The sequence below is a fragment of the Rhodnius prolixus genome, unplaced genomic scaffold (genome assembly GCF_049639745.1).
Source record: "Rhodnius prolixus isolate KJV_2025 unplaced genomic scaffold, Rpr scaffold_7, whole genome shotgun sequence".
Lineage (NCBI taxonomy): Eukaryota > Metazoa > Arthropoda > Insecta > Hemiptera > Reduviidae > Rhodnius > Rhodnius prolixus.
In genome coordinates this window covers 23,685,150-23,698,736 of record NW_027411582.1, presented here as the reverse complement: position 1 = coordinate 23,698,736, position 13,587 = coordinate 23,685,150, and the positions used below count along the sequence as shown (strand labels likewise).

Sequence of the window (13,587 nt, the reverse complement as noted above, 5' to 3'; positions counted from 1 at the left end):
ACTCCCTGATGATCATTTGCAGAAACATTGTTATAACCGTCTTGCGCAACTAATTGAAAATAAATCTATTCCCTTCAACTGGCTGGCCCAACTAAAACAAAATCTTTTGACTATCGGCGCTTGGGACGATAGATATTTGTGTGACAGCTCACTGATCAAATCAAATTTCAATAATATAGAAAAATATAGTAATCACTGCTTTAGTAAAGACATAGATAACATTTTAAACTCAAAATATAACACATACTTTAGAGATATTAGTTCCTTAGGTTCTTCAAGTGAGGTGTACCTTGATAAGAATAAAGTAAGCTATATAAGATTATTCTCGCAAATACGTCTTGCCAGCAGTAAGATGCCAATTTTATATGTGAATAAACAAAGAACTATATTTTCCCCTAATAAGCCGTGTCCAACTTGTATAGGGCAGAGTTCGGATGATCTTGAACACTTCTTTGTCTCTTGTCCCTTCTATGTAACTTTACGCGGGCGGTATATTGGTGAATGCCTTGGTAACCATGGAAACATTAAACAGCTTCTAATTTTAAATGATACGGCACAATTACGCAAATTATATCTGTTTGCGGTTAACGCCCTCGATAAAAGAAATAGATGGACTTCTTTGATAAATATGGCTTGATCTTGTTCATCTAATTTCTCGAACGTATTTCTCATTATTTGTCTGGAAACAGCAGAATTGTTTGAGAATAGTGTTTCTCGTAAAGGTATTTTTTTCTTTTTACACTTATGTAACCAATCTAAAATACTTCTGTAATTTTTGTAAATATATTTTTCTTTCGAACTAACTCTTCAATTATTTTCAAATTCTTTGTTATTAATATTGTAAATTTATTTTGTGTATTTTACAGAAACTTCTTTATTTTTAGTGTTGTACATTGTAATATATCCAACTCCTTTGTATGGGGTGAATGCCCTTTGACAAATAAAATAAAATAAAAAAAAAAAAAAAATTATTATTATTTATTTGGTAGCTTATAGAAATATAAAAAATTTCATTGCTAAGAGCCTCGTACGGTTACATACATATGTATGTATATAAAATTTTTAAACCAAAAATACACAATACTTAAATAGCAGTACATAAAAACCTCAGAGAAAAAAAAAATAATAAGAAACAAAATATTCAAACCAGAATACAAACAAAATGAACTCTGAAACAAATAAACTTCTGAACATAAACAGAACCATCCTTTCTTACTTCACTTCTCTCGCTAGTATTATCCATTATTATTATTAACTTAATTATTGTTAAATTTATATAAATAACAATATCTAATAAAAATATTTCTAAATACAATTCACGATAATAATCTCTCTAAACTTTAATGCTTTTACCAAATATATATAAATATCTGAGATTTTTTTAAACATTCCTGCCTAAAGTCTACAAATTTTCTAAAATAATTGAATCATCATTATCAGAAATATATTTATTCAAATATACCAATCTTAATGGAACCAACAAATTACTTCTCAATAAGAAATGAATGAAAGTATCTTTACCATTCGAACACAGTTTACAATTATCATCACTTTTGATATGGTCAGAATTTGATCCTAACCTTGTGTAACCAATGAAGGTCTCCTGAGGTGCGATTATTGCTAGTTGAAAACTTTTACTAAATTCAATTATTAAGACGATTCAATGCTCTAATTTCTAATCCCTTTAAAACATACAAATATATGTCATTAATTTTGCTAACGTCAATGTTGTACAATAAAATCTCTATAGACACATATTTTCCCTGAGTTAAATTTTAATATATTTCGCCAAATATTTTACTCTAATATTATAAAAGTTGCAACAATAAAAAAGAAAGTGGTAGATATTATTTTTATGTTTTATATTTCCTTTTATTGTTTATTTATTTTTCTTAATTCCAGATATGTTTCTTGATAGAGACTGCCTACTAAAACCGTCAGATGATCAACACCCATTAACACTTCATGCTGATCTTCCAACAAAAACATATATGCAAAAAAAGATTTCAGAAGATGATTCTATATTTTCAGTTGAACCTGCAAATTGTGTAGTTGCAGCAGGAGAAAGTACAAAGTTAAAATTAACCTTTAAACCACTTAATAATTTTGTGTACATGGGAAGAATCACGTTGAGGTTATTCTTAATTATTTCTATTATATTTTCTTTATTTAATTTTTTTCTGTTTACTCATTTTTTAGCTGTGTAAGTATTAAAAACATTTCATTGTTTCTAAATTTAGTTATCATCAGCAATACAGGTTCGTTACCAAATATTTTTAAGACGTATGAGAATCAACACCAGATATTTTTGTTAATAAAGGCCGACAAAAGTTACTGCTCTATCGTGCCAAAGTTCTGTATGATATCTCTCTTCAATTAGAGGAAGCATTGGCTACTCGATCAGAAATAAAGTTAGCTAACCTTCATAACTGGAGTCATTTGAGGTTACCCTCAAAGCCCCAAACTAGTCATCTAGTCCAATCCTCTAGCCCAGGGGTCGGCAACCTATTTTAAGTAGAGAGCCATTACTCCTTAAATAATTTTAATAAATCTTACCAAGAGCCGCAAGGATGATAGTGTAAAAACCTCTGAAGATCATTTGTATTCACAAATTATTATTTTATGATATTCAATAACATTTAAATGTTTTATATATAGGCATGGAGCCTGAAACCTCCTTTTAAATATATTTGTATAAAACCATTTATATTGTAAATAAACATTTTCAAATTCAATATATTTATTTTCACATATTGCAAAGTAAATAAACAAATAAATAATAACTAAACCTGTGTTTGAATAAAAATGGCGGCAGTACTATATATTAAGTACTGTATTTTAATATAATTCTATTCAATTTCAAACCAAATCTCAATTTAAAATTCTTTTTAAAAAAATATCTTTACTTTAATAAATGAAATTTTCATATGTTTCAATAAAATTGAAATATACAATTTATTTTAAACAGGCTGAAGAGCCACAAAATTTGGATAAAAGAGCCGCATGCGGCTCGCGAGCCGCGGGTTGCCGACCCCTGCTCTAGCCCATAAATTTCAACTCCTTTGTATTTTTCTTATATGTTTATTAAGCTAGTAAAAACATTTATATATTAAAAACATAATATTTTGCGATACTTGATGATTTGGCCATTCAGAGCACACAAAAAAATTATGTAGAATATATGTATACAGGGTGAACCAGTAACTAATGCCCTAGGCCTACTGTGTGTAGTACATCTGAAGTGGACTTCAAAGACGTATTGGCGAACTTCATATCTTACACTGTTCTTGAGAGAATAAAAATGTTATTACACAGAAAGTTTTAGTCCGAATTCGATTCTGATGACACGGTTAGAAAGACAGACAAATTTTCTAAAAATTGATACCATTTCGAAGCATAAGTTATTCTCCAAGCAGCCTCAATCTTCCTCCTAAAAATAAAAGTAATCGAAATTCTTAAGAAAACTCATTAGGCCCTTATGTGATCATTATCAGACCTAGGTCCTGGCACTTTTTAGTAAAAGTTTTCTTGTCTTGGAGTAAATACAAACAATATGAATTTTTGTTTAAGTACTTGTTTAAAATATTTCCTAACATTTTCTCAAATATTTCAGAGAGTTCAGAAGTAATTTTTTTAAGTGCAATTTGTAATCTTTGACTTCCTTATTTTAACACAGTTTACTTAAAAATTGACTACTGGTCCATCTAAAAGAGTTTCAATGAATTAAACAACTTGATAAACTAACTTTCTGAGTAATAACATTTTTATTGCAAAAAAGTAATGATTTTAGAAAAAAAATGTAAAGTGATGTCACTCAAGAACAGTGTAAAATATGAAGTTGGTCAATATGTCTTTGGAGTCCACTTCAGATGTAATACACACAGTAGGCCTATGGACATTACTTACTGGTTCACCATGTATATAACCATTAATTTCGATGGAAAAGATTAGTTTAGAAAAACTGCCTAAATAATGAGCTTAATAATAATCATGAATTGATTATTGCTACTGATTGGTTATTAAATAATTGATCTTATGTTCAATCCTGATGAACTTAGAAAATAAAAACTCAATTAAATAACAATGACGTTTGTTCGAGTTTAATTTTGACCCAAACATTATTAATAATCAACTTAGCGATATTTTCTTTTTTCTTAAACGCGCTCACCAGACGGATAATAAGATAGTGTTTGTCAGAGAGAGGCTCTAGCAATACGTGGTGTGGCTATTAAATAACGAGACTGATGCTGCTACAGAAAAACTATGCATGCGCCAAATCTTAACGACCGACAACTGTGCAGCGTAAAGCCTTCTCTTTCGATTGCAGCGTCTCACGTGTTTGTAGAGAAATCTGCCTGAGCGGAACCGGTCGTTTGTGTAAGAGGTGTTAGTTTCGTTTTGCCGAAAACATGATACTACACATGTAGTAGAGCAACGAATTGCCGTGAAATTTCACATGATACTGGGTAAACCCGCTACTGAAAATTATCTTCTATTAAAAGAAGTTCATGGCGATGAATGTTCAAGCGTTTCCAAGATGGCTGAGAAGACGTCGGAGATGATTACCGCCCTGGTCACCCTTCCACGTCCAAAACGGATGAAAATATCGATTATAATTAATCAACATTACTACCGTGAGGTGCTCGCTTAACTTCGTGAAAGAGAAGGAATAAACGACCCGATTTATGGAAGAACAAGTCACGGGGTTCTCCATCAAGACAACGCATTGTCTGTCAAGACGTTTCTAACCAAGTACAACAACCCTGTTTTAGGCCATCCGCGTTATTCGACTGACCTGGTCCCATGTGACTTTTTTCTGTTCCCCAAAGTCAAATCTGCATTAAAAGGATCACGATTTCAGTCCGTTGAAGCTGTGAAAGAAAAAGCGGCACGCGTCATGCAGGAGCTCACAGAAAAAGACTTCCAGCACTGTTTCGTACAATGGTAAATTCGCATGGAGCTTTGTAGAGATAGGGTAGAGGTTTATATTGAAGGTGATAATAACTAAATATATATAAATTTAAAATAAAATGTTTCACAGCAATAGTCTCGTTATTTATTAGCCACACCTTGTACTTCCTTTTACTAACACTGATAAAAGTCATCAAACTTTTCTAAAGGGGTTCCGCAGATCTTGTTTCGAAAGTTGAGGTACTAGGTACTGGAAAATCTGCGATATGTCATATTGAACACGAAGAATCTGATTATCTCACTTCAGGAAGAAGGCCGTTTACTGGAAACGCAGTTTATCCTAAGCAGACTAAAGTTATTGAACTAAGAACAGTCGGAGTAGGCACATCATTTGTCAAGTAAGAAAATTTTTATTAATGTATATATATAATCCCATTTTAAGTTAAATAAAAACAAACAAGGCAGGCAGTGCTGAATAATATCATTGATTTTATTCATTGCATCATGCGTGTTTATTGTTTCTGACCAGTTTTGGATTTTCATATAATATCAGAGGTTCATTTATCTATGGGATAGAGAATTTGACTTCTACTATGTTTCTTTCACGCACTACTCTTACTGACTCTACTGCTACGATAGATAAAATCATCTACAAAAAGTTAGCCTTAGAATTACTATTTATATGTTTTCATTTATTACAAAAGTGTAACAGTTTTAATTGTATGTAATTTGTAAATTTTTAAATTGATAGTAGAAAAAGAGCTTAGTTTGGTTTCTTCTGATAGGTATGCTCTGGTTGAGTTCTAGATAAAATGGAAAAATGCATCTATACTGAATGGTGACAGTTGCTTCAAATATTTTCTCTAATTAGGAAAAAGTAATTTATTAATAATTCATTCAAAATTTATGTTAGATCTTGTACTCACTTTACGAAAAAGCTAGTTGAACTTTTGGATCAACCTACCACTTACGAGTATGAATAATCAAATCATTCTAAGATTATATGCCTTTTATGTAGTAAATTCCTCTTAGTCTGTATTCAAATTGAAGAAACAGTGGGTTCATAATTATTGAACTATTTTTTAACTAAGGCAGTTTCATCAAGAAAATGTTTTTTTTAAATAATCAAGATTGGTATTTTTCAATTCCACTTCAGTAGGGTTCAACAATTTTTTGAAAAAATTACTTCCTTGTTTAATTTTCATGATTGAATGAGCAGATTTTGCGATAAGTGTCTCTTCTTTATGTTTTTCCATCTACTTTTGCCAGCTTAGGCGTTTACAGTATTTACTTCCATTAGCATTGTCTGTTTATTGTTGTACTGCATATATTATCAATTATTAATTATTGGAAATTTTAGGAGTCTGTTGCATTTAAGATAAAATTGTTTTTTCAATTTATCAACTTTTGAAATGCAACTTCATATATTAGATTTTATTTTGAAAAAAAGGAATAAGTTTGCTGAACAGTTACTAAAGAAAATTCGAGATTTTTTTTTTTCCTTATCGTCTACAACTTAAAGTTTATTATATTTTATTTTATTTTTAAATAAAAAACGGATCAATATCCAATTTACAGAAACAACAATAAAATAACATAAATAATACAAATAGTTCTCAGCCTATAATTTAGGTTTATAATTAGGCTTTAGCATTTTATTTTACCTTTTAGAGGTTATTCAGATTTATACAATATAAATAACTCAAAGAAATAGTTGACTTCTGGCTTTATTTAGAAAATTTTGTATATCTATGCCAAAGAAATCTAAATTAAAATGATGGGTAGTAAAAAACGTAATTATGTTTAAGTTCTCTTTAATCTTAAACCAGTCGTTATTTTTCAGACGTTTTATTGCTTACAATCCTACACCATATGCTTATAATTTTTCTTGGATTGAAGAAAACAAAAATAAAAGTGAATTTCCTTTATTTCTTTGTTCTACACCAGATGGTGAAATAGAAGGTAGAAAAGGTATAACGGTAAGAAATGAAATTTATCTACCACCTTAAACTCTTCTTTTGTTTTCCCGAAGTGATATAGAATTTCTTGGTTTTTAAAAATACCTAAAAGTTTGCTAAATTTAATTATTTAAAGGAGATTCATATGGAAACATTTGACTAAAAATTAACATATCTTATGTACAAACGTCAGATAAGATACATAAAACAATTTATATGTACGTAATAATATATTAATCATCATTTTCATATTTTTAATTTATTTGATTGTTTTATAGATGGTATTTGGATTTTTACCTCAAGAACCTGGAACATTTGAATCATTGTGGAACTTGGTAATACCAAGGTTTCATATCAACCAACCAATATTGTTTGTTGGAATTACTAGGGATCCATTATTAGATTTTACCCCACAAGAAATCAAACTAAGACCAACAATGAAAGGTTAATACAATGAAGTAATTTTCATTTTTATTGGTTAACATATAAATTCTGTATTTGCATTTTAAAGAAATGATGAACCATGAATAATTTTAAATCTTTGTTGGAAGTTGTTTATATCCAAATTGCCTTTCTTTTTTTTTAGGAATCCCATCAAATGGAAGTGTAAGATTATTTAACAAAGAAGACGAGGAACTATCTTTTATTGTTGATAATAATTCTCTTTTTTCAAAAGAACAAGATCAAAAATTAAGCATAGAACCAATGACTGGCAAGATTAAAGCCCAAAGTGAACAAATATTTAAGTATGATTCATTTGTTTCATTATAAATCTATGGGAGAGTCGCATTTAACATTAGTCACATGCTGCTTAATTTCTTCTATTCTTCAGAGTTCTTAATTACTGATATTATTTATTTCTTCGTAATCAAGAATGATTTTTAAATTGTTTTCTTTTAAAAGTCTTAAACGATTTTTTTTTTTCTGCAGACACTTATATTCTAAAAGATGGTTGTAAAATGATTTTTAGAAGCAGTTTTCTGATGAAATATTTATTTTAGTCTAATACAGCGTTTCCCAACCTTTTTTTGGCTCGCGTACCACTTCGTAGTACATCATGCTAAATTGTACCACTTCGTAAAAATGATTGTATTTAGTGAAATTTGTTATTCCGAGTATGTTATTTTATTATTATTATCTTTATTTGTATAGAGATACAATCTGTCTGTTACAAAGGAGTTCATGTTCACTTTATAAACTTTGTAAATTATTAATCTTAGTTTTAAATTTTTTTTTAAATAATTAAAAATTGCGAACATATTTTTCTCTTCAAAATTTTTAATTAATTTACAAAGTTCTTCTTTAGGATTATTAAATTTGTGCCCAAATCTTCTAAATTAATTTCTTTTAAGCATTCAACTACCTGTAAGTACCAATTAAATTTAATGTTGCTTGGATAGAGCTTACTCATTACAATCCAGTCTCTTTGAACAGATTATTACATAGTTAACATTTAAGTTCTGTCACATGATTATTCTATTAAATTTTCTTTATCTTTTATTGATAATGATGTAGCTTTTCCTAAATTTTCTTTATAGAAGGGGTTTGAAATTAAATTATCATTTGTGTTTTCGTGTTTTGGAAAATACTCCATGAGAGACAATTTGAATCCTATTAAATGTGCTATTATATTTTATCGTATATCTTGAGACAGACTAACCTTATTACTGTACATATTAACAACTTTACTGTATCATATTATTAATTAAAATAATGTTTATGTATTACAGGAAAAAACGTTTCTATGATATTTTTATGCTTTATTTTTTTATGTCCGCCATTTTTGATTATTTTTCGCGTACCACAGGTTGGGAAACGCTGGTCTAATAGAAAGCTTCTATCCAGAATCCATATTCGCCTGAAACTTTACATTAGAAATCATTTAAAATTGTGTCCATTTTTCTTACTACTAACTTTGAATTCTTTTTATGTTTATTTTTTTTTTTTTTAATGTGGGGTTTCATTCATTCTTTCAATAGTTTTTTTGTTTTTTTTATGTAAATAAATTTTTTTTTTTTTCAAGTATTTCATTTGATCCAAAATTTGCCAAAGAAATAGTGTTTTTAGTGAAATTTAAGATTAAAAAAATGAGATCACCTCTTGTTTTAAGAGTGATAACAAAATGTTTTGAAACAGAATGTACATTAAGCTATCAAAAGAATATGCACGACTTGGAAATTTTAAGTTCCACTCTTAAAAATGTCATCGATCTTGAAAAGGTAGGTGTATTCGTTAAACAGTTTTTGAAAATGTAATAGTTTTTTGCTTTTAAACAATGCCAATCTTAGTACCTGAACCTTTGTTTATTAAGTTTATTTGGTTATAGTAAAAATATATATATCTCGTATATATATTTGTTAATATATATATATTTATTTATTAAATTAGTTTGTCACAAAGTAGCACCTACAGAGGTCAAGTTGTGATAACTTTTTTCTCAGAGTTTTTACTGATTATTTTTCATAAATTATTTATTTCACTGCCAAAATACAAAGTTGCATAAGAGTGTAGCTTGACCCACTACAAGTCATACATTGAGCAATACATTTTTAGTTAATGTGATTTCATTGAAATAAATTATTTATGAATATTTATTTTAACATTAAACTTTTCAAATAATTGGAATAACCAATAAATTATTAAAGTGTAAAGTGAAAACACATACACAAATAAATACAAAACATTCGTTCCAGATATATAATTATTAACAATCAATTTGTAAAAAAACAAAATTCTTCAAAAAACACTAAATATACAAATAGCAGCCCATCATTTACAGCAGCAATTCCAATTTCTTTCCCCTCAGACTGAGAGCCTGAACGGTGAAACAAAACAACTCATTTACTTCCTCAATGGTGTTCACATTTAGGAGTAATAATAATGCATCCGGAAGGCCTGCAAAAGCTTATTCTCTCATCACAGAATACAAAATGCATACAAGATAGTAGTGCAATAGATCGTCCAATTCATTTGTATTACATAACAGGAATACATTTTTAGGTTAAACATATATTTCTTCCCTAGGATATTGTTTAGATGCTAGCTGTACTTGTGAGAGCAATTTAATTTTAGCCAGGATTTTTTTATTAATAAAAAGCTTATAAACTTTTTTATTTAAAAGAATTTGGAAATACATACAAAGGTATAGCTTTAATAAAATAAGATTTGTATGTTTAGCTGAGAATTTTTGGTTTCTTAATTGTTCTCGTTTTAATTATAAATCCATAAATGTATGTTAGTAATTTTTTTAAGATCTAATTTAACTGCGCCCTCTTATCTATTTATCTGCATTAAATTTTAGTTCACTTATTTGTTTTTATTCATATTTTAGTTAAATTATAGAATTCCTACAAAAGTGTTGTTTACATTTCAAAACGTTGGAAAAATACCTTTCTATTACGATTGGCATGTGAAGCCTGCTATATTAAGAAAGCATTCACTTGAAATTGAATGGAATTCTAAATCAGGCATTATTCAACCAAAAGAAGAGACAAATTTTGCCATGTCAGTGACAGCTTTGGGAAAGGAAAAATTTGAGAATATTCCAGTATCGTTAAAAGTATTGTTATCTTTAAATCAATATTTTTAAGTGTAGAATTACATTTAAACAGTATTCTTTTCAAGAATACAATTGGTCAGAGTGTTTTTGGTTGGAAATATGGTACTTATACGAGGTCTGTCTAAAACAATGGTTCTCAACCTTTCTAATGCCGTGACCCCGCAATACAGTTCCTCATGTTGCGGTGCCCCCAAACCAAAAAATAATTTTGGTGGCTACTTCTTAACAATAATTTTGCTACAGTTATGATTCGGAATGTAAATACCTGATATGCATTATGTATTCTCGTTGCTACAAATCAAACATAATTAAAGCGTAGTGATTAATCACAAAAACAATATTTGATTATATGTTGAGAAATATTTATTACTAATTACAATAAATAACATTAATGCCATTTCGGCGTGCGTTCCAGCTGAATAGCGCTGCTGCAGACGGTAGCGCGGCATCAGCCATCGGAAATAAGTATTTTCCGATGGCTTTAGGCGACCCCTGTGTTTTGGTCGTTCGACCCCCGCTGGGGTCGCGACCCACAGGTTGAGAACCTCTGGTCTAAAAAGTATCCGATCTTTATTTTTCCCTCGCAAAATAAAGACGATAGCGCGGCGCCACTGTATTCAGTAAAGGAAGACACCTTAATGCGCATGTGTGAATTTTTTTATCGCCTTCCAGCGCGTCAGTCGTTGCCTGTGGGTCGCTGAGTGAGGTGCTACACAACGTGTTCGTCGCATTACCGATTCTCTCAAGATGACTGGAACATCAAATTTTGTCAAAAGCTTGGTGATTCTCAAAGCGAAACAATTCGTAAGATTCAGCAGGTGTTGGGAGATGAAGCGATGGGTGAAACACAAATTAAGGAGAGGTTCAACCGTTTCAAAAATGGCCGCACATCAGCGGAGAGTGACCAGCGTTCGGCAGGCCCCAGACTGCTCGGAGTGCAGCCGTTGTTGGGACTGTAAGAAATTTGGTGATGGCAGATCGTCGCTTGACCGTGCGGGAGATTGCCCAAGAGGTTGGACTTAGTGCAACTTCAAATCGGAGGTCCTTTCTTTACGGCGACAACAACTTAGTCACTCTCCGCTGATGTGCGGCTATTTTGAAGCGGTTGAACCACACCTTAATTTGTGTTTCACCCATTGCTTCGACTCCAAACACCTGCTGAATCTTACGAATTGTTTCGCTTTGAGAATCACCAAGCTTTTGACAAAATTTGATTCAGTGCTTTTGCTCATCACTTTCAGTCATCTTGAGAGAATCGGATCCGGAAGTCGGAGAATCGGTAATGCGACAAACACGTTGAGTAGCACCTCACTCAGCGACCCACAGGCAGCGACTGATGCGCTGGAAGGCGATAAAAAAATTCACACATGCGCATTAAGGTGTCTTCCTTTACTGAGAACAGTGGCGCCGCGCTATCTCTTTATTTTGCGAGGGAAAAATAAAGATCGGATACTTTTTAGACAGACCTCGTATTATCTTAAAAATGATTTGTTCTTAATTATAACTTCATTTTAGTTTCTTTAAAGGGGGTTTTTGCTTTCTTTTAAATTAATTTTTTAAAGGAATTAGAATTATGAACTTTCCTGGGCTGAAATGTTTATAATTCAACAACTACTTAAGGCTACACCTTAAGGTTTTACAGGCTATTGAAGCTTTAGGTTTGACTTCCAGCGAAAAAGCTGCTTTTCTTTATACTTTTTGCATATTACTGATTATCTAAAAGGGAAATATTCTTGCTATCTGAACAGGGGCACAAGCGGTTTTTAATAGATCCAATATTTATTTATTTAAACTAGTAGGTGAAATTCACAACTGTAGATTTCTTTATTTTTATTTTTTTTTAGACAACAAAGGGTCCGGAATATTTAATTTATTTGAAAGGTACCTCAAGCTGGCCAAATTATTCATTTAGTTTTTACAAATATTCATTTGGACCACGAGTAATCCAGGACAATAATACTTGTTTTAATGAAACATATCTAACTATCAAGAATTTGGATACAGAACCAATAATGTTAGAGGAAAAACTTTTATATGCTTTTACACATTTTTCATCTGTTCTTTTATTATTATTATTAATTTATTTGTTTAAGGGTTGAAAGGGTAACGCCTGTTCAATCTGAATTTAACGTCGATTTTTCATCGCGAACAATTCTGCCTAGATCTTCAGTTGACATTAAAATAGAATTTTTCCCAAGGAAAGTTAAATTTTATAATGCTAATTTGGATTTTATTATTAATGGAGTTTACAAAGAAAGAGTAAAAGTGAGTGGAAGTGGAGAAGTTTTACAGGTTCGTAATAAATTATTTATAACTTAATTTAAAGAAAGGCAAGCATGTAACTATCAGAAAAGGAACTAAAAATCAGATCTTAATTAAAATTATGTTCTTGGATAATTTCTTTTCTATTGGCACTAGCAAAATGGAGGAACCATCTTATTATAACAATTTTACAAGATTATATACTTGCTGAATCTCCTAACAAAAACTTACAGTATTAAAAGTTAAGTATAAGGGTTGATTAAACGCCAAAAGGTACACAAATCAGGAAGTAACCAACATTTCATTCATACTTCTAGTATCATATTTTTTAGAATATTTTAGATGCCACAGACACATTGTGCTGGCCTTTTTATCACCCATAAATATTTTTCTGTTAGAATAATAAAAGATGTATCTCATCATCATAGTTAGTATTTATCTTCATTTTAACTCTATTCCAAATTATTCTTGTGATTTATCTTTATTCTGAATAATCATCACATTCACTCGCATATTAATACTTGCTGAAAGAGCGAATTACTTCCTATTTTACCTTACCCATATGTTCTTACATATCTTTACCAACACAACGTGCCGAACTAAAAGATATTAAAACTCGTCATTATCTTGAATGAAAGATTAATACCAATTCAATGATGTGTTATCCAACATTTTACTAAATTCAGGAATCTCCAATTACTACTGACCTACCTAAACTCTTTACTTTTAACTTGACTATTGGATGATATTAAAGAACCAGAGAAATAATAGAAGCGTATACTTTAAAGGCATTGAGAATTGGGATCTACCGAAGAATGCATAAACAAATTAACAGAAAGCTTTTTTGATAAATATGATTGAAACTTGAGCTGAATGTGATTGAAAACTTGTCAGCTG

General features: G+C 30.3%; 1 protein-coding gene and 1 pseudogene across 2 annotated transcripts in view; both read left to right on the top strand.

The window, feature by feature from the left end:
• Nucleotides 1-13,587, top strand: part of LOC141447221 (hydrocephalus-inducing protein-like) — a 130,529-nt gene that overhangs the window by 101,049 nt on the left and 15,893 nt on the right. For both annotated transcript variants that reach the window (XM_074114529.1, XM_074114530.1), the window contains 9 exons: nucleotides 1,903-2,134; nucleotides 5,121-5,309; nucleotides 6,755-6,890; nucleotides 7,148-7,313; nucleotides 7,456-7,615; nucleotides 8,893-9,088; nucleotides 10,201-10,428; nucleotides 12,273-12,442; nucleotides 12,522-12,720. In XM_074114529.1, coding sequence (XP_073970630.1) covers nucleotides 1,903-2,134; nucleotides 5,121-5,309; nucleotides 6,755-6,890; nucleotides 7,148-7,313; nucleotides 7,456-7,615; nucleotides 8,893-9,088; nucleotides 10,201-10,428; nucleotides 12,273-12,442; nucleotides 12,522-12,720 — 1,676 coding nt within the window. The remainder of the gene's footprint in view (nucleotides 1-1,902; nucleotides 2,135-5,120; nucleotides 5,310-6,754; nucleotides 6,891-7,147; nucleotides 7,314-7,455; nucleotides 7,616-8,892; nucleotides 9,089-10,200; nucleotides 10,429-12,272; nucleotides 12,443-12,521; nucleotides 12,721-13,587) is intronic.
• LOC141447660 (U4 spliceosomal RNA) lies at nucleotides 1,573-1,701 on the top strand (annotated as a pseudogene).